The 20,578-nt window shown below is 34.1% G+C and overlaps 2 protein-coding genes across 6 annotated transcripts; both read left to right on the plus strand.

Annotated features, from left to right (window-relative positions):
• Positions 1 to 475: 475 nt before the first annotated feature.
• LOC145638563 (pentatricopeptide repeat-containing protein DOT4, chloroplastic-like) lies at positions 476 to 13,869 on the plus strand. Of its 5 annotated transcripts, none has more exons than XM_081689544.1 (5): positions 476 to 585; positions 883 to 954; positions 11,021 to 12,962; positions 13,546 to 13,644; positions 13,804 to 13,869. In XM_081689544.1, the coding sequence occupies exons 2-3, from the start codon at positions 890 to 892 to the stop codon at positions 12,915 to 12,917; spliced, it is 1,962 nt and encodes a 653-aa protein (XP_081545670.1). In that variant the 5' UTR covers positions 476 to 585; positions 883 to 889; the 3' UTR covers positions 12,918 to 12,962; positions 13,546 to 13,644; positions 13,804 to 13,869. The 5 variants fall into 5 exon arrangements, with proteins under 5 accessions (XP_081545670.1, XP_081545674.1, XP_081545671.1 ...); XM_081689545.1 differs by having other exon boundaries at positions 484 to 585; positions 861 to 954; XM_081689547.1 differs by having other exon boundaries at positions 484 to 585; positions 880 to 954.
• LOC145640675 (rop guanine nucleotide exchange factor 2-like) lies at positions 13,578 to 18,652 on the plus strand. Its single transcript, XM_081691913.1, has 13 exons — positions 13,578 to 13,644; positions 13,804 to 13,869; positions 13,962 to 14,100; positions 14,176 to 14,311; positions 14,535 to 14,604; positions 15,894 to 16,038; positions 16,418 to 16,773; positions 16,910 to 17,026; positions 17,247 to 17,386; positions 17,487 to 17,561; positions 17,692 to 17,985; positions 18,104 to 18,445; positions 18,530 to 18,652. Exons 1-13 carry the CDS (start codon positions 13,578 to 13,580, stop codon positions 18,650 to 18,652), a joined length of 2,070 nt encoding a protein of 689 aa, XP_081548039.1.
• Positions 18,653 to 20,578: the final 1,926 nt, after the last annotated feature.

Below are 20,578 nucleotides of genomic sequence, written 5' to 3' on the forward strand. Positions count from 1 at the left end.
AAAAATAAAGTAAGCCAAAGGGAAGAGCAGAAGAACAAAAATAGAAGAAGGATTTTTTTTTTTTTTTTTTTTTAATTCAAAAGCTAGTATTTGACCCCCTGGAGTACCATGCTCACGGTACTCCAAGAGTACTATAGAAATTGTGAAATTGATACTCCCTCCGTTTCATAATGTTAGTCCCATATACTGTTTTGAGTGTTTCAAAAAGATCTACCCACATTGAATATATTTCATTTATAACTTGATTTTTTTTGGAATTAATTGATTGTGGATTGATGACATGACTCTAACTAAGGAAATTTTTACCTTAAATCATGCAATTATGACTTGTGATTTCCTAATAAAAAATCAAAAAAGTTAAATAAGGTAAACTAATTATTTTATGTGATTGATTCCATATGGGATTAACGTTATAAAACGGAAGGAATACAATATAAATACGTAGTATTTAGTCATTATAGAAGCACGGCCCAGAGATAAAACCCCCTCTCTTTGAGTTCTCCATTGTAGCGCACTCAACATCGCACTTGACGTTCTCATCGAGGCCTTCTAATACTTGTATCCCCCATTGAAGCATAATCTGAGGTAAGTTGTTGTTTCTTTTAGTAATCATCATATGAATTTCACAATCTAGGGTTCATCTTTGATCTAATTTAATTTTATTGTGAGTGCATTAAGTGTAGGGTTCTAAAATCTCAACTATTGGTTCTAAATACTAAAATTATGTTGCTAGAAAAGAAAATTATGATCCTAATTTGATAATTGAATCACATATACCTAAAATTATGTAATTTGTTTGATAATTGAATCAAATTTGGTTGCTAATGTTTTAGTTGCAACAAACACTCACTTATAATTAGTTAGTTGCGTGGTCATCAGCAGATTTTGGATGGCATTATTTGGCAAGCTTTGGTGCAGCAGCTGCTTTGCAGCTATGCCTCACGTTTTTGCGCCGTAAGTTTACTTATGCTCTCGATTTCAAGTACTTTTGTGTTTTCATTGTTTTTGGGCAACTTGGATAATCAAAGTTTAAAGTAAAAAAAGTAAACATACTCTTAGATTGAGATAGGTGCACCAAAAGATGCTCGATAATGTCATTTGTGGGAAACATAATCTAATTGATTTCCTCTGTTTTCTGGTTAGACGTTGTACTTCCAATTAGTTCAGTTCAATTTAGCTCATTTCAGTAAATCTGAACAGACCCTAATATGCTTAGTTATAAGATTTTCAAAATATTAAAAGTGCAAAGGTCATTTATAATAATAATAAAAAAATTATAGTAAAAGCTCATTTATTAACTTGACACAATCAATAAATGAATCGTTTATGAAACGATTCATGAACATTATAACCTCCTAAACGAATTGAGGTTGCACATATCAGTTGAAAGCTCGGGCTCGAGCTTGGACTTGCATAAGTTAAATGAAGATGAGCATGAATAAGGTAATACTCGGCTTGGTTTGGTTCGTTTACACTCCTAAGTTTATTGGTGTGATCGAGACTAAGTTTTAGGAAGGTGAGTTGAGTGGAGTAAGATAATGTGTATATGAGAGGGGGATTAAAAATTATAAATAAGAGATAGTGGGGTTAATAGTTTATGTTTGTCTTAATATTTACCTTTGAAATATCATGTTTTATAATTTTTACAAATACATAATTAAATTAGTTAAAATTTACTTTGGCGAGCGTGAAAAGGTAAAGTGTAAAGAACATAAAAGAACATCTTTAGTAGGAGCGGAGACCTATAATAAGAAAGAAACAAGAGCAGATCCCCACAAAAGAAATTGATGAACAAAAAAAAAAAGTCGGTCAATCATGAAAAATGATGCACTTGAAAAGAAAAACAAAGGAAGTAACACCTAAAATGTAGTTACTCCCTTTGTTCTATCTCACAATGCCAAAAACCATTTTGGTGCAAATTATAAGAAAAATGAAAAAAAAAAAAGAAATCTTATGAATGTGGTAGCATTTTTTATTTTTAAATTTTTTTTTTTTTTTAATAAAGGTAAGTAAAGCAGTGGCGATTCCAGTATGGGTTCAGTGGGTTTTAAAATTCTGATTTGATATCTTTGATATAAAGTTTAGTTAAATATTATACAATGTAAGCATATGCATAGATCTTCCAATTTGGTCCAGTGGTAGAATCCCTTAGTTTTATAATGAAAGTCGCGGGTTCGACTCTACTCCGCCTAATAGTTGTTATCATTTTTTTCTTCTTTTTTTAGTGCTTTTATTTTATTTTATTTTTTTTGGTCTTTTACTTATTGCGCCAATTACTAGTTATCTCTTTCTTGTTTTTTTTGGGCTTTTACTTTATTTCTTTGGCTTTTATATACTTATTAATACCTCAATTACCCATTATCCAAAATACCTTAACCATGAAATATGATTATATTGGATATTTAATTTTATTTTCTTGTTAAGATTTATAGATATTATAGATATTATTGTTTCAAAAAAAGATTTATAGATATATAATTGTTCCAAAATTTGGAGACTTTCAAGTTCAATTGTAATTTTTTTTTATTATTATTATTTTGCACTTTTATTACAAATGTGCACACCCAAATTATCAATCTTAATGTATTTTGAATTATGTTATTTGATGTTCTCAAAAAAAAAAAAAAATTATGTTATTTGATTTCTTTCATATACGAAATATGCGTTTAGCAACTCCGAACCCATAACAAAAAATTCCTGGAATCGCCACTGAGTAAAAGAGGGAACATGAGGAGACCATCCTTACAAGGGGAACTCATAATGCATCAGATACAAGAATATGAAATAAACTTGAGTTGTTACAAGGTACAATGTCCATATATATACTACCACTAACTAAATTACCAACACTAACTATCTAGTCATCTGCCCGATTTGCCTCACGATAGATGTGTCGAATACTCCAGTTGTCAAAATTGTTATGAACAAGACAAGCGTTTGCAATAATATGACCTATCTGCCACATGGCCGCCCATAAACCTTTAACTAAGTTAATAACTATCATTCGCAAATAACAAACATGGGATATCGAAAGAGCGAGGGCAAATTTTAAAACCTAATTCTGATTTACAATAGGTGTTTTCTAATAGAAACTTCCATACATAAAATTAAATAAAGATGGGGAGATAAAGGTGACCCTGTTGTAAGCCTTTAGTTGGTTTGAACCATTATGTAATTTCTCCATTTATCTTTAGGGAGTAAGAAACTTTGGTTACACATTCTCGTATCCGATTAATACATTGTATTAGAAACCAAAAAGCTTTTAGACATTCCCACATGAAGTTCCATTCTATCCTATCGAAGGCCTTTTACATATCTAATTTAATTGTGCGACAATTTTGTTGTTCAACTTATGAAAAGTGTTTAACGGGTAAATTGATCGTTTCAAGGAAAATTGAATGATTCTACCCATAAAATTGAACTCTCGGAGGGTATTAGAGACCATGGTAAACATCTCGGCAATTTTATTTTTGAACCAAAAAAAACTCGAAATACTAAAAAATTAAAGGCTATTATCCACGTTTTTTAAACAATTTTGTAGGTTTCGGGACTCAAAGTCAAAACCCTTTAGATAATAGGGAATACATCTCGGGATCATATAATGTCGTTTGTAACCATATATGCATGATCATTAAATGTTGTCATAAACGTCCTAGGTAGGCTTGAGTTTATGAAATCGGTGCAAGTTGTTAACGGGTAAATTGACCGTTTAAAGGCAAATTGAATGGTTCTACCCACCCAATTGGACTCTCGAAGGATATTAGGGACCACAGTAAACATCTCGGTAAATTTTTTTTTAGGCCACAAAAAATTGAAAAATTCCAAAATTGAAGGCTATTATCCATGTTTTTTGAGCAATTTTGGAAGTTTTGAGACCCGGTATCGAAAAGTCTTGAGATATTAGGGGATACATCTTGAGGTCATATAATGTCATTTGAAACCATATAATGTCATTTGAAACCATATATGATCATTAAATGTTGTCATAAACGTCCTAGACAGGTTTGAGTTTATGAAATCGAAGCAAGTTGATAACGGGTAAATTGATCGTTTCAAGGAAAATTGGATAATTCTACTCACACAATTGAAATCTCGGAGGGTATTAGAGACCTTGGTAAACATCTCAGCAATTTTATTTTCGAGCAAAAAAAACTCGAAAAATTCAAAAATTGAAGTCTATTATCCACGTTTTTTTGAGCAATTTTGGAGGTTTCGGACTCGAAGTCGAAAACCCTTGAGATACTAGGGAATACATCTTGGGATCATATAATGTCGTTTGAAACCATTTAGATCATTAAATGTTGTCATAAATGTCCTAAGTAGGTTTGAGTTTATGAAATCGGTGCAAGTTGTTAAAGGGTAAATTGAGCGTTTCAAGGCAAATTGGATGGTTCTACTCACCCAATTGGACTCCCGGAGGATATTAGGGACCATGGTAAACATCTCGGTAATTTTTATTTTTGGGCCACAAAAACTCTAAAACTCCCGGAGGATATTATCCACGTTTTTTGAGCAATTTTAGAAGTTTCGGGACCCGGTGTCGAAAAGTCTAGAGATATTAGGGGATACATCTCGAGGTCATATAATGTTGTTTGGAACCATATATAATCATTAAATGTTGTCATAAACTTCCTAAGTAGGCTTGAGTTTATGAAATCGGTGCAAGTTGATAACGGGTAAATTGATCGTTATAAGGAAAAATTGAATGATTCTACCCACACAATTGAACTCTTGGAGTGCATTAGAGACCATTGTAAACATCTCGGCAATATTATTTTTGAGCCAAAAAAACTCGAAAAATTCCAAAATTGAAGGCTATTATCCACGTTTTTTGAGCAATTTGGGAGGTTTCGGGACTCGAAGTCTAAAACCCTTGAGATACTAGGGAATACATCTCGGGATCGTATAATGTCGTTTGAAACCATATATGATAATTAAATGTTGTCATAAACGTCCTAGGTAGGCTTGAGTTTATGAAATCGGTACATGTTGTTAACGGGTAAATTGAGCGTTTAAAGACAAATTGGATGGTTCTACCCACCCAATTAGACTCCCGGAGGATTTTAGGGACCATAGTAAACATCTCTATAAATTTTTTTTTTTGGCCACAAAAACTTGAAAAATTCCAAAATTGAAGGCTATTATCCACGTTTTTGAGCAATTTTAGAAGTTTCGGGACCCGATATCGAAAAGTCTTTAGATACTAGTGGATACAACTCGAGATCATATAATGTCGTTTGAAACCATATATGATCATTAAATGTTGTCATAAACGTCTTAGGAAGGCTTGAGTTTATGTAATCAGTGCAAGTTAACAACGGGTAAATTGATAGTTTCAAGGAAAATTGAATGATTCTACCCACACAATTGGACTCTTGTAGGGTATTAGGGACCTTGGTAAACATCTCAGCAATTTTATTTTTGAGCCAAAAAAAACTCGAAATTCCAAAAATGAAGGCTATATCCACGTTTTTTAAGCAATTTTGGAAAACCCTTTAGTACTAGGGAATACATCTCGGGATGATATAATGTCATTTCAAACCATATATGATCATTTAATATTTTCATAAACGTCCTTGGTAGGCTTGAGGGTATGAAATCGGTGCAAGTTGTTAACGGGTAAATTGACCGTTTAAAGGCAAATTTGATGGTTCTACCCACCCAATTGGACTCCCGAAGGATATTAGGGACCATAGTAAACATCTCAGTAATTTTTTTTGTTGGCCTCAAAAAAAATTCCAAAATTGAAGGCTGTAATCCACGTTTTTTGAGTAATTTTGAATGTTTCGGGACCCGGTATCGAAAAGTCTTGAAATATTAGGGGATACATCTTTGAGGTCATATAATGTCATTTAGAACCATATATGATCATTAAATGTTGTCATAAACGTTCTAGGCAGGATTGAGTTTATGAAATCGGTGCAAGTTGATAACGGGTAAATTGATCGTTTCAAGGAAAATTGTATGATTCTTCCCACACAATTGGAATCTCGGAGGGTATTAGAGACCTTGGTAAACATATCGGCAATTTTATCTTCAAGCAAAAAAAAACTTGAAAAATTCCAAAATTGAAAGCTGTTATCCACGTTTTTTTGAGTAATTTTTGAGGTTTAAGACTCGAAGTCGAAAACCCTTGAGATACTAGGGAATACATCTTGGGATCATATAATGTCGTTTGAAACCATTTAGATCATTAAATGTTGTCATAAACGTCCTAAGAAGGCTTGAGTTTATGAAATCGGTGCAAGTTGTTAACGGGTAAATTGAGCGTTTAAAGGAAAATTGGATGGTTCTACCCACCCAATTGGACTCTCGGAGAATATTAGGGACCATGGTAAACATCTCGGTAATTTTTATTTTTGCTTGGGCCACAAAAACTCTAAAACTTCCAAAATTGAAGGCTATTATCCACATTTTTTAGCAATTTTAGAAGTTTCGGGACCCGTTGTCGAAAAGTCTAGAGATATTAGGGGATACATCTCGAGGTCATATAATGTCATTTGGAACCATATATGATCATCAAATGTTGTCATAAACGTCCTAGGTAGGCTTGAGTTATGAAATCAGTGCAAGTTGATAACGGGTAAATTGATCGTTTCAAGGAAAATTGAATGATTCTACCACACAATTGGACTCTCGTAGGGTATTAGAGACCTTGGTAAACATCTCAGCAATTTTATTTTCGAGCCAAAAAAAACTCATAAAATTCTAAAATAGAAGGCTATTATCCACGTTTTTTTGAGCAATTTTGGAGGTTTCGGGACCGGAAGTCGAAAACCCTTGGATACTAGGGAATACATCACGAGATGATATAATGTCGTTTGAAACCATATATGATCATTAAATGTTGTCATAAACGTCTTAGGTAGGCTTAAGTGTATGAAATCGGTCCAAGTAATTGAGCGTTTAAAGGCAAATTGGATGGTTCTACCCACCCAATTGGAATCCCAAAGGATATTAGGGACCATGGAAAACATCTCAATAATTTTTATTTTTGGGCAAAAAAAACTCGAAAAATTCCAAAATTAAAGGCTTATTATCCACGCTTCTTGAGCAATTTTGGAAGTTTCGGGACTCGGTATCGCAAAGTCTTTAGATACTAGGGGATACATCTCGAGGTCATATAATTTTGTTTGGAACCATATATAATCATTAAATGTTGTCATAAACGTCCTAAGTAGGCTTGAGTTTATGAAATCGGTGCAAGATGGTAACGGGTAAATTGATCGTTTCAAGGAAAAATTGAATGATTCTACCCACACAATTGAACTCTCGGACTGTATTAGAGACCATAGTAAACATCTCGGCAATTTTATTTTTGAGCCAAAAAAAACTCGAAAAATTCCAAAATTGATCGTTTTTTGAGCAATTTTGGAGGTTTCAGGACTCGAAGTCGAATACCCTTGAGATACTAGGGAATACATCTCGGGATCATATAATGTCGTTTGAAACCATATATGATAATTAAATGTTGTCATAAACGTCCTAGGTAGCCTTGAGTTTATGAAATCGGTGCATGTTGTTAACGGGTAAATTGAGCGTTTAAAGGCAAATTGGATGGTTCTACCCACCCAATTGGACTCCCGGAGGATTTTAGGGACAATAGTAAACATCTCGGTAATTTTTTTTTTGGGCTACAAAAACTTGAAAAATTCCAAAATTGAAGGCTATTATCCACGTTTTTTGAGCAATTTTAGAAGTTTCGGGACCTGGTATAGAAAAGTCTTTAGATAATAGGGGATACATCTCGAGATCATATAATGTCGTTTGGAACCATATAGGATCATTATTGTTGTCATAAATGTCCTAGGTAGGCTTGAGTTTATGTAATCAGTGCAAGTTGATAACGGGTAAATTGATCGTTTCAAGGAAAATTTAATGATTCTACCCACACAATTGGACTCTTGTAGGGTATTAGGGACCTTGGTAAACATCTCAGCAATTTTATTTTTGAGCCAAAAAAAACTCGAAAAATTCCAAAAATGAAGGCTATTATCCACGTTTTTTAAGTAATTTTGGAGGTTTTGAGACTCGAAGTCGAAAACCCTTTAGATACTAGGGAATACATCTCGGGATGATATAATGTCATTTTAAACCATATATGATCATTAAATATTTTCATAAACTTCCTTGGTAGGCTTGAGTGTATGAAATCGGTACAAGTTGTTAACCGGTAAATTGATCGTTTAAAGGCAAATTTGATGGTTCTACCCACCCAATTGGGCTCTCAAAGGATATTAGGGACCATGGAAAACATCTCAGTAATTTGTATTTTTGGGCCAAAAAAACTTGAAAAATTCCAAAATTAAAGGCTATTATCCACGCTTCTTCAGCAATTTTGGAAGTTTTTGGATCTGGTATCAAAAAGTCTTAGAGATATTAAGGGATACATCTCAAGGTCATATAATGTTGTTAGAACCATATATGATCATTGAAATTTGTCATAAACGTCCTAGGCAGCCTTGAGTTATGTTTATGAAATCGGTGCAAGTTAATAACGGGTAAATTGATCGTTTCAAGGAAAATTGAATGATTTTACCCACACAATTGGACTCTCGGAGGGTATTAAAGACCATGGTAAACAGCTCGGCAAATTTTTTTCGAGCAAAAAAAAAAACTCGAAAAATTCCAAAATTGAAGGCTATTATCCACGTTTTTTGAGCAATTTTGGAGGTTTCGGGACTCGAAGTCGAAAACCCTTGAAATACTAGGGAATACATCTCGGGATCATATAATGTCGTTTGAAACCATATATGATCATTAAATGTTGTCATAAATGTCCTTGGTAGGCTTGAGTTTATGAAATCGGTGCAAGTTGTTAACGGGTAAATTGAGTGTTTAAAGGCAAATTGGATGGTTCTACCCATCCAATTTTACCCCCGGAGAATATTAGGGACCATGGTAAAAATCTCGGTAATTTTTATTTTTAGGCCAAAAAAAATCGAAAAATTCCAAAATTGAAGTCTATTATCCACGCTTCTTGAGCAATTTTGAAAGTTTTGGGACCCAGTGTCGAAAAGTTTTGAGATAATAGGGGATACATTTCGAGGTCATATAATGTCATTTGGAACCATATATGATCAATAAATGTTGTCATGAACGTCCTAGGCAGGCTTGAGTTTATGAAATCAGTGCAAGTTGATAATGGGTAAATTAATCGTTTCAAGGAAAATTGAATGATTCTTCCTACACAATTGGACTCTCAGGGGGTATTAGATACCATGGTAAACATCTCGACAATTTTATTTTTGAGCTAAAAAAAAAAAACTCGAAAAATTCCAAAATTAAAGGCTATTATCCACGTTTTTTGAGCAATTTTGGAGGTTTCGGGACTCGAAGTCGAAAACCCTTGAGATACTAGGGAATACATCTCGGGATCATATAATGTCGTTTGAAACCATATATGATCATTAAATGTTGTCATAAACGTCCTAGGTAGGCTTGAGTTTATGAAATCGGCGCAAGTTGTTAACGGGTAAATTGAGCGTTTAAAGGCAAATTGGATGGTTCTACCCACCCAATTGGACTCACGGAGGATATTAGGGACCATGGTAAACATCTCGGTAATTTTTATTTTTGGGCCAAAAAAACTCGAGAAATTCCAAAATTGAAGGCTATTATCCACGTTTTTTGAGCAATTTAGAAGTTTCGGGAACCGGTGTCGAAAAGTCTTGAGATACTAGGGGATACATCTCGAGGTCATATAATGTCATTTGGAACCATGTATGATCATTAAATGTTGTCATAAACGTCCTAGGTAGGCTTGAGTTTATGAAATCGGGGCAAGTTGTTAATGGGTAAATTGACCGTTCAAAGGCATATTGGATGGTTTTACCCACCCAAATGGATTTCTATGTAGACTTTTTTAGAAACGTCTTTTAATATATTAGTATAAATTGTATGTACTCGTCTTTTGTTTTACTCGGTACTTCCTCCGATATCTTTTGGTTGCAAATCTCACTTATGTGGACGTTTACAAAATTACAAGTAGTTGCGTTGTAAGATATCAACGAATTTTAGATAGCAATTGCAAGCTTTGGTGCAACAGCTGCTTTGCATTTTTGCCGGCTTAGAGTTAAGACTACTGGATTCAGAATTTTGTGAGTTTACTTAGGGTGTGTTCATATTTACTAAATTGAGATGTATTGAACTGAACTGATTGGAGCTCAACTAACTAAATAGAGCTGAAATGAATATTTTATGAGACACAGAAATTAGGAGCGACACTGAACTGAATTGAACTAAACTAAGGAGCTGAATTGAACTGAAATTAAGATGAGTGAGCAAACCTTTATTCTCTTAAAACCATTATGAACTTTTTAAATGCATGTTTTTGGGCCTCTTATTACGCCATAACACTTGGATAATTGGGCCATTAAGGATGAAAGTAAAATACATAAAGACAATTAATTTGGGCCTAAGGTTGGCTATTTATTTATTATTTATTAATTTCTCCGTTTTATACTGTTAGTATCACATGGAATCAATCACATAAAATAAGAAAAGAAGAATATTTGGAATGTAACATTAAAGTACAAAATAATTCAGAAATAATTTACCTTATTTACTAGTAAGTTTTTTTTTTTTTTTTTTTTTTTTTTTTTTTTTTGGTTTAACATAAGTCATAAACTCATAATGCATAATTAAAGGTAGAGACTTCCTTCATGTCATCAATCCAGAACCAATTTATTCCAAAAAAATTAAGCTGAGAATGAAACATATTCAGTATGGGTAGATTTTTTTGAAATGCCTATTGTGGGAAGCTCATTAATTATGTGGATGATCTAAACAAGCCAAGTTTTCTTAAAAATGCGCTAGAATTAGATGTTTTGCGTATGCATTATCTGACCAATAAGCATACAACAACAACAACACCAAAATATACACAAATTGCAGTTAAAATTTGCCGCGTTTTTTTGCATCTTTCAAATTGCAATTCCTTCACCATTCAATAAATTCCCCTGCCTCTAAACCCAGATTATCTGCAAATTATGGCAATTAAGTATCCCATTTATTTCAGTTTTAGGAATGCACACAACCTGTTCGATAAAACTACCAACAGAAGAATTTCCCTCCAAGCTCCATTATTTAGTTTATACTGCAGTACATTACACCACACTGCTGCCTCTATAAAAGACCCAATTGAATTTTATGGTGAAATTAAGGATGTGGTGCATTGGACTTCAACCATTTCTGGTTTAGTGAGTCGAAACCGCCCGAAAGATGCCATTGATGTGTTCAAGTTGATGCTTTTTAATGAACAGAGGCCGAATTATGTTACAATATTGAGTGTGCTACGGTCTATTAATGCATTAAGGTGGAAGAACATCGCGTTCGGTGTTCATGGGTTGGTGATCAAGATGGGATTTGAATTGGAGATTTCAGTTGTGACTGCTTTGATTGGTGTTTATGGTAATTTTCATACCCCTTTTGTATGGAAGCTTTTCTTTGATGTACCTAAGAAGGATTTGGTCTTGTGGAGTGCGATGGTTTCGATATGTGCAAAGAGTGGTGTATATATGGGTGCTATTGAGGTATTTAGGAACATGATATGTGAAGGCATGGAACCTAATCTTGTGAGCATTGTGACTATTTTGCCAGCTTGTGCTAAGCTTGATTCACTAATATTGGGAAAACAAGTTCATGGGTTTGCTCTTAAAACATCATTTTATTATGTAAATAACATCCAAAACTCTCTCATAGACATGTATGCAAAATGTAGGAATTTCGAGTATGCAGCTCAAGTCTTTGCTCGAGTCCAAGAGAAAGATGTAGTCACTTGGAAGACGATGATTCGTGGATGCATTGAGAATGGCTACTCAAGAGAAGCATTATTTGTTTTCGCTGACATGCACAAGTCTTGCTCTGAAATAGATAATGGCATTTTCTGTGATGTTATTGGTGCAGTATCTGATACAGAAGAGTTTATATTTGGACTTGGGTTGCATTGCTATAGCTTAAGATCTGGCTTTGCTGTATCTGTTTCTGTTGGGACAGCTCTTCTGCAAATGTATGGAAAGTTTGGTGAAGTGGAACCATCTTGGTTACTGTTTGATCAGCTTCATCTAAAGGATCTCATTGCTTGGACTGCAATGATCTCTGCATATGCTCAGAGTGGTTACACGAGTGAGGCTCTAAGTACATTTCAGCATATGCAATCAGCAAGTGAGAAGCCTAATGAGGTCACTTTTGTCAGTTTGCTACAAGCTTGTTCTTCATCAGGCACTCAAGAGCTTGGTGAAAACATCCATGGTTATGTAACTAAAGCTGGTTACTTGCATAATTCATTCTTAATCTCAGCTTTAATTGATTTATACTGTAAATTTGGAAAAACAAAGGAAGGAAGAGCACTCTTTGACAAGTGTTCAATCAAAGACCTGATAATATGGAGTTCAATGATTAATGGGTATGGATTAAATGGTTGTGCAAATGAGGCTTTGGAAATTTTCTCAAACATGTTGGAAATTGGAGTAAAGCCTAATGATGTAGTTTTTGTATCGGTCCTGTCTGCCTGCAGCCATTGTGGGTTAGAAGACGAGGGATGGCACTGGTTTTATTGCATGCAAGAGAAGTATGGAATTGTGCCAAAAATTGCTCATTATGCTTGCATGGTTGATTTGCTTAGTCGCCAAGGAAATGTTGAAGAAGCTCTTGATTTTGTATACAGTATGCAAGTAGAGCCTGATAGGAGAATTTGGGGGTCTCTTCTAGCTGGATGTAGATTAACTCATGTATCAATCACTGTAGTAGAACGTGTTGCTGAACACCTGATTAGATTAGATCCAGAAGATACAAGCTGTTATGTTGTTTTGTCGAACTTTTATGCAGAAGAAGGTAGATGGGATGATGTTGAGAGGGTAAGAAAATTGATTGATGATAAAGGAATGGAAAAGATGACAGGATACAGCACTGTTTGATTTTATTATACATCAGCTGCTGGATATGTTACAATTTCATAGAAGGTATATCCTCTATTTTTATACCCTCCTCCGAAAGAAGAAAATATCTTTTTGAGAAGATACTTGTGAGTTTGTGACTAGCACTACAAGCATTTTGAATACTTTCTTTCTAGTTCTTAACTTTTGAGTGTTTTTTCTGTCAATTGATTACTGTTGTAATGTTATTCTGAAGTCTAAACTCTCTTGAAATAACACCTCAAATTTTAGAGATTTAAATCGTTGGGCTAAACATGGTAAAAGTTAAAATATCTTGCCCTTGAATTCTTGCCATGCAACATAAATTGATGACTATTGATTCAATCCTGAAATCACCTTATAAAAGTTCCTTGATATGATGAAGCTTTTGCAAGAGCTTTCAAAATTTTTCTAAATGTTCTTCTATTCTTATAAAAATTATAACTTGAATGTGCTAAGAATGGGTTTCTTATTACTTTACTTTCCCATGTTTTATAACAAGTATTAACCATAATTATTTATGTTATGGAGTACTACCCTCAGTAAATGTCATGTTAATTAGGAGGATTGTTATGTTTAAACTTGAATGATACTAAATTAGACATTTATTGCTCATTTATTTCTTTTGAAGTTATGAAGAACAAAACTAGGGTTTTTTTCACAATGGAAGGTGGTATCCTTGAAGTACTAGTTGTTAATGCAGAAGGAATCAAACCAAGAAATTTATTTGGTAAGGCTTCTCATCTTTGTGAGAAGCATGATTTTTCTATTATAGAGCTGTTTCTTAGGACGTTTTAGGTTGGAAATATTTATATGTTTAAATTTTGAAACAATTCTGATCTTATTTGGATTGTTGTTCAACTGATGTTATCTAATTCTTTGTTCCTAGGTAAACCGGCCTATTATGTAGTTATACAATGTGGCACTGAAGTGAGGAGGAGCAAGGCTACCAGAGGTCTTAGTCAAATAGTCAAATTTATTTGAGCTCATACTTAATAATTTTTTTGTTGTTGTAGTTAACCATAAACTCAATGCTGAAAATTACAGGTTATCACCATGAAGCTTTTTGGAATCAGAAGTTCGAGTTTGACTTTTCATTTTCTGAATGGAAGAATTTGACTCATCTGGAAATCAGTATAATGGATGATGAATCTTTCAACGATACTGGATTTGTTGGTCATTCTATGTATGTTAAAAAACACAACCTTCATTCACTTGTCTGATAAAGTCTCATGGTTTCAGTTCCTTTCCTGTGATGCAGGATTTTTCTGGGTGGGATTATTGCAGAAGGAAATGACAGGGGAATCGTCGAATTACATCCTTCAGCATATAATGTTGTGCATGAAGACACCACATACGAAGGAGAAATTAAGATTGGGCTTAAATTCGAAGTTTATGTGAGTACTATTTTATTTTCCTGTTTTAATTCAGGGCCGGAATTTAGGTAGGAGGGGCAGTAATGTACTACTCCTTTCCTCCTCTCTTAAATTGGTCCCCCTTAGCTAAAAAGTTGTGTTTGGTCCATCCCAAAGGTAGTAAAATTATGGTTCTGCCACTGTTTTGATTACCTCAAGTGCTTTTCCAACACTTCTATGACAATCGATTGTTGCTTGTATGCAGAAAGAAGGGCACAAAGCGACCAAAGAAAAAACTGTGCAGGTTACGGAAGCTGGCCATGATGTCTATCGAAGTTTGTTTAGAGCTTTAAAGATATCGTGGTGGCGAGTACTTTTTCCCTATGGTCCATATTGAAGCCAGGCAAGTACTGAAGCTAACAAAGGCATAAACTGTTACTGAAATCATATACATTTAGGAAGATGGTTAAGGGGTTATTTGAAGGATCTCCCAAGCATTAGATTTTAAACTGCAAAGGTGCAATATTCTTTGTGATCTACTAGTTCTAAATTGTAACACTTATAAAACGTTTAATATCCATAACCTCTCTATCTGTCAACATCACATTGTCATTTCATTGTCCGTTATATACGTACTTTTGTACCATCCTAATGTAAATTTGATTAATAAAGTATACCCTTTGCATTGTGTTGCTTGTGCTGTCTGAAATAGCAAAATCTAGTTAGCTCAAAAACAACTTCTTCTCTTTTATTTATTTATTTATTACAGTATTATTATTTTTTTTTTTTCTAAACAAACAAAAATCTGATATATGGGCATAAACCTACAAACATTCATGGAATGCACGTCTTCATCACCACCTCTGCTCTTCATATTTTTTTAAAGATTGCCTGAAATTAAAACCTCCATGTGTGCGCATAAATTACGTATTGTGTTACTGTTTTAATATATACATAGCATATAGATACATTATTTACGCATATAATTTATTTTATAATATATCAACTTCCAAATATATAAGGAATATATAATTGAGTAACTCAAGTCATAAAACATGCAAGTTTACACATGCAATTTTTTCATTTTCATCCCCATAACCAATAATATAGAAATACAGCTTGACCACTCCTCAACCGCAATCCTCATACATAAATAATGTTAATTAAACTCTAATTGTCTAATCATCGTCCAATAGCAATCCTCCAAAGGCTAAAAAATTATATTATCAAAGTTGACCATATATATTAGGATGATATTGACAGGTAATTTAGCCCTGGTTAATATCTGCACAATCTTGATTTTGTGATTATAATCTTACTGATTCAGAAAAATATAATTGTATACTACTAATAATAATATACTACCCCATAAAAAATATTAACATAATTCTGTGCTAATTCTCCCTCATATATACTTCATGTCACGTATATTTTCAGAAATTTAGTGCATGTTCTCGCAATACTCATTCAACTCATTGGAAAAAAAAAAAAAAAAAAAAAAAAACCCTGTTTTTAGTATTTTCAAACCCTCTTGCAGGCCATTTTTTTTTTCTTTCTCCCGCAAAATTATTCCAAAATTTGAAGACCATTTTCCAATATTTGATCTGGGTTTGCCTCATTTTAGACTACACTGCAGTCGAATCGTCGAATTTTAGGCCTTTATGTGGTCAAAAATATGGTGAATGTGTAAGAGGAAATGAGCTAACTAGCATGCTTAGATTGTGCTCTTTTTCCAGGAAAGCAAAGGTCTTCAGAACAGAGGAAAAAAAGTAATGTACTAATTGGGAGGGAACTATTTCAAAAACCCACATTTTACTCTTCAAATTCAAAATTTTTGGCAATTAAAGGTAACATTTTATTTCATAATCTTGTTTACTTTTCTATTTTCTTTAAATTACCCTTATTAAAGAATTGTATTACTCTTTTTTTGCAACTTTTACCTTTTTTTTTCTTCACAACTTTCACTTGAATTCTGCTGTTAATGACAAGGACACAAGATTAGACCTTTTCCTATGCTTTTGTGTTGTTTACAAAAGAATTCTAGTTGCAGTAGTAAAATTTGAATTTCATTTGAGTTTTTTTTGCAGCTTTTTGTTTCAATTTTTTGGGTTTAATGTTTACACAAAAATTGTCTATGGGGGACTGCAGATTAAGGTTAGGTAACTTTTGCTTCCAAGGAAGTATAACAGAAGAAATCATGGAGAATTCATTAACAGATGAGAGTTATGATCTGGGTTATGAGGCTTCACCATCATCTTTCGATCCCAACGATCATTCGACAAATTCTCCCATGAGTACTGTCTCATTTAATTACTGCAGGACTAATTCAGAGATGTCAACCTTCTCTGAACCAAATGATAGCTGCTCCGAGGGTGCGTCCCCTGTCAGGTGGCACCCGCCCAGGGCCGGTACCCCTCCTATGGCTTCACCTTCTAGGCTTGGAATGAAGAAGTACATGTATAGCATTGATTCAGGGCTTGATGAATTAGAGGCAGTAGATATAGGTATGTTTCTCAGGTCTTATGATCACAGCATAATCTTTGCAGTTTTCTTAGAATAATTCAACTTTGTTTTGTTAACTGGCCTTAACTTTGCGGATAAAGCTGATATGGGATTTTACTTTTTTGTGCAAATTTTAAGAGCTTGAGATTATGAAAGAAAGATTTTCAAAGCTTCTACTGGGTGAAGACATGTCAGGAAGCGGGAAAGGTGTATGTACTGCAGTCACAATCTCTAATGCCATTACTAATCTCTATGGTATTGTCCTCAAATCCTACAACATAAAGTCTAGGCAATATGTGCAACATACTTTGTATAAGAAAGTTGTGGACACTTTTGTTTTACTTCAAAGTGTTTAAGTTTGAAGTTTGTATTGAGTATGTTGCACATACCAGTAAATCATTATTTTCCACCAAATTTTATTGATTATCCTGCCTTGTAATGCTAAACTATGTGATATATGAACCAATACATGCAGCTACTATATTTGGCAATGCTTTGAAGTTGGAACCAATGAAACCGGAGAAGAAGATGATGTGGAAAAAAGAAATGGATTGTCTACTCTCAGTGTGTGAATACATTGTAGAGTTTGTTCCTGAGGACGGACATGATATTGAGGCAAGTAAATTTCTACATTGCATAACACCTAATATAAGTAGGAAACTAAGTTTTGATTGAATGGTTGTAATGAAGAAAGATATGTTTAAATATTTTGCAGGTAATGTGTACAAGGCCAAGGACAGATATTCAAATGAACTTGCCTGCACTAAGGAAACTTGATGGAATGCTCATGGTATGATATATATATGCCTCTATCGCCATTCATATTGCAGCTACTGAATCTGGCATTCCCTACTATTATACAATAAGAAAAAAGAAAAAAGAAAAAAAAAACTCAGTACTACGTATTTGCTGTGTCACAGGACATTTTGGACAGTTTCGAGGAAAAAGAGTTTTGGTATGCTGAACAGGGTAACGCGTCTATGAATTCAACATCGAGAGCAACCTCATTCAGGAAGGTTGTTGCACGAAAAGATGAAAAATGGTGGCTGCCAATCCCCTGTATCCCACCGGGTGGCCTCTCTGAAACTGGGAGGAAACATTTAAAGCACCAGCGTGATTGTGCCAATCAGATTCACAAAGCTGCCATGGCCATCAACAATAACACTCTTAATGAAATGGAAGTACCAGAATCTTACATTTTAGGGCTTCCAAAGGTACTTTCCCATTATCCTGCTAGATGCAAGTAACATGGAGTAACACTGAAGCATGAAACACCGACAATTTTTTTACTGTCATATCTGATGGCACCTTTTGTTGTTTAAATTGTTTCAGAGTGGAAAATCTTGCCTAGGAGATGCTATATACAAGTACATGCACAATGCAGAATTTTTCGCCCCTGATCACCTCCTTGATACATTGAAGATAACCTCGGAACATGAAGCACTTGACCTTGCTGACAGAGTGGAAGCCTCCATGTACACATGGAAACGCAAGTCTGGAATGACACATTCGAGATCATGGCATGTGATGAAGGATTACAAGTCAGAACCGGACAGGAATGACAAGAATCATGTTCTTGCAGAAAGAGCTGAATCTTTGCTGTTTTTCTTAAAACATAGGTTCCCTGAACTATCGCAGACAACATTAGACACATGCAAAATCCAATACAATAGGGTAAATTTTACTGCTCTTCACAATAAGGACATCATAATATAGAGAGAAAACATTCGTAAATGATGGTAAATGAACTCTTTGCAGGATGTTGGCCAAGCAATCTTAGAAAGCTATTCAAGAGTGCTGGAAGGTTTTGCGTTCAATCTTGCTGCTTGGATTGAAGATGTACTTTCTGCAGACAAGTTGATGAAAAATCAAGAACAGTAGAAAACATAAATACTCGTCCAAGTACCAGAAATTTCTGCCTATTTTGCTTCTTCACAGCACATAAAGTATTCATCACATGAGGTCGACAAGGCTAAGAGATGAACACAATTCGCATATGTACATCTATGATGAACACCAAAATTAGCACATTAGGTCTTTTTTGCAGTTTAAGTTGAATGGTGCACCAAGAACTACTATCGCTGAATCTTATGTTCTTAAATATAGCATATGACTCTAAAGTTGCAAGTCATTGCCTGAATACTTGTACATATTGCTAAGTCCAAATGATCAATTGAAAAAATATGCAGAGTCCTATTCAACTCCACTATGAAAACAGTCAAAGTTCAATTGTCAAATTCAAGTCTAACTTGTACAATATTTAGCTTTGTTATAGTACGAATCGATTAAGATTATCTAGTTCCATTCATATATTTGATCAATCAAATTTCAACACAAAGTCTCGAGTACAATTGTATGTACAGATTAATTAGTGTGACTTTACTTTGCAAATAATCAGGCAAGATACATCAAAATTTTGTGATAACCAATTTCACCAAATTGCAAAGAATAACAGATCACCCAGAAACTTAAGATATTTAACTGACACAACAATACAACATAGTAATATATAAAAATCAAAAGACAAATATAGCACAAGATTCCTTCATAATTCTGCCCTAATTCCAAAAGCATTAAACTTTTGTTAATATTTTTACATAATACTCAAAACCCACAAAATTCCATGGGTTATCCTAAGTTATAACCTCAAATCTAGCAAATTTATACAAGATTTGTACCAAATAAAAGATGGGGTAAAACCCTAAAATAATATAATTAAGAATTAAACATCAGTAAGAGAAGCCCTGGTGAGAATCTTGGGAATAGGGAAAGGATTTAGAGGAGGAGGAGAAGCAGCAGATTTGAAAGCTTCAATCTTTGATTTACATTTGGTCTTATCACCTTTGTTGTCTTCCAAACACTTCCTTAAAACTTCTGCATCTGTTAATGAAGATGGTTTGTTTGCCTCATTGGGAGATTTTCTATTGGCACTTTCAGAAGTCATGTTTTTTTGTGAATGGAGTTATTGGAGACTTGGAGTAGTTGCCACTTCCAATTTCCAAATATACGTTTTTAATCTTGAATGTTCCATTGATAATTGGATAATTTTTGTAGTTTAAGTCGAACCAATGTTCCAGCAATAATTGTTATAGCCCAATAGCTGAATTTTATGTTGTCAGATATGAGGAACTAGAAATGGAGGAAAGTTATGCATTTACTAATGCATAATATTGATTAAAATATTATAAAAACACATGGTAGAGAGAGAAAAGAGGAGAGAGATAGGAAGAGAGAGGCATGTAGGTGGACCACACCTATTTTTTGATGGGATTGTATCACGTGATGGGGGACACATGCTGATTGTTCCACTGAAAGTTTATATAGTACCATTGAATCCTCAGTGGTACTATTTACGCATAAATTTAGTACAACTGAATGCATATATAATACCATTATGTGCACATATAGTATCACTGTATATTCAATGGTACCATTTGATCATCCAATGATATCAGAATATTTATTCGTTTGTACTATGCATAATTACATGAATACCCTTTGTTATGCATTTCTAAATGTCTAACATTCCTCCCTTTAAAATTCCTCGTCAGATATATCCTATGCTTCTAAAGTTGCATGACATTGCCTAAATACTCCGAGGAAGTAGTGATGGAGGTTAGTTATGCATTTGCAAATGCATAACAAATACTAAAATATTAAAAAGCACATGGGGGTGAGAGAAAGGAGGAGAAAGATGGGTAAGTGGGGTCATTTTTTAAATGTACCGTTGAAAGCTTAGATAGTACCATTGACTATGTAGTGATACAATTTCTCCCGTAGTTATACTATTTCTACACGTAATGAATA

Source organism: Chenopodium album, chromosome 7 (genome assembly GCF_948465745.1).
Source record: "Chenopodium album chromosome 7, dcCheAlbu1.1, whole genome shotgun sequence".
NCBI classification, from domain to species: Eukaryota; Viridiplantae; Streptophyta; class Magnoliopsida; order Caryophyllales; family Amaranthaceae; genus Chenopodium; species Chenopodium album.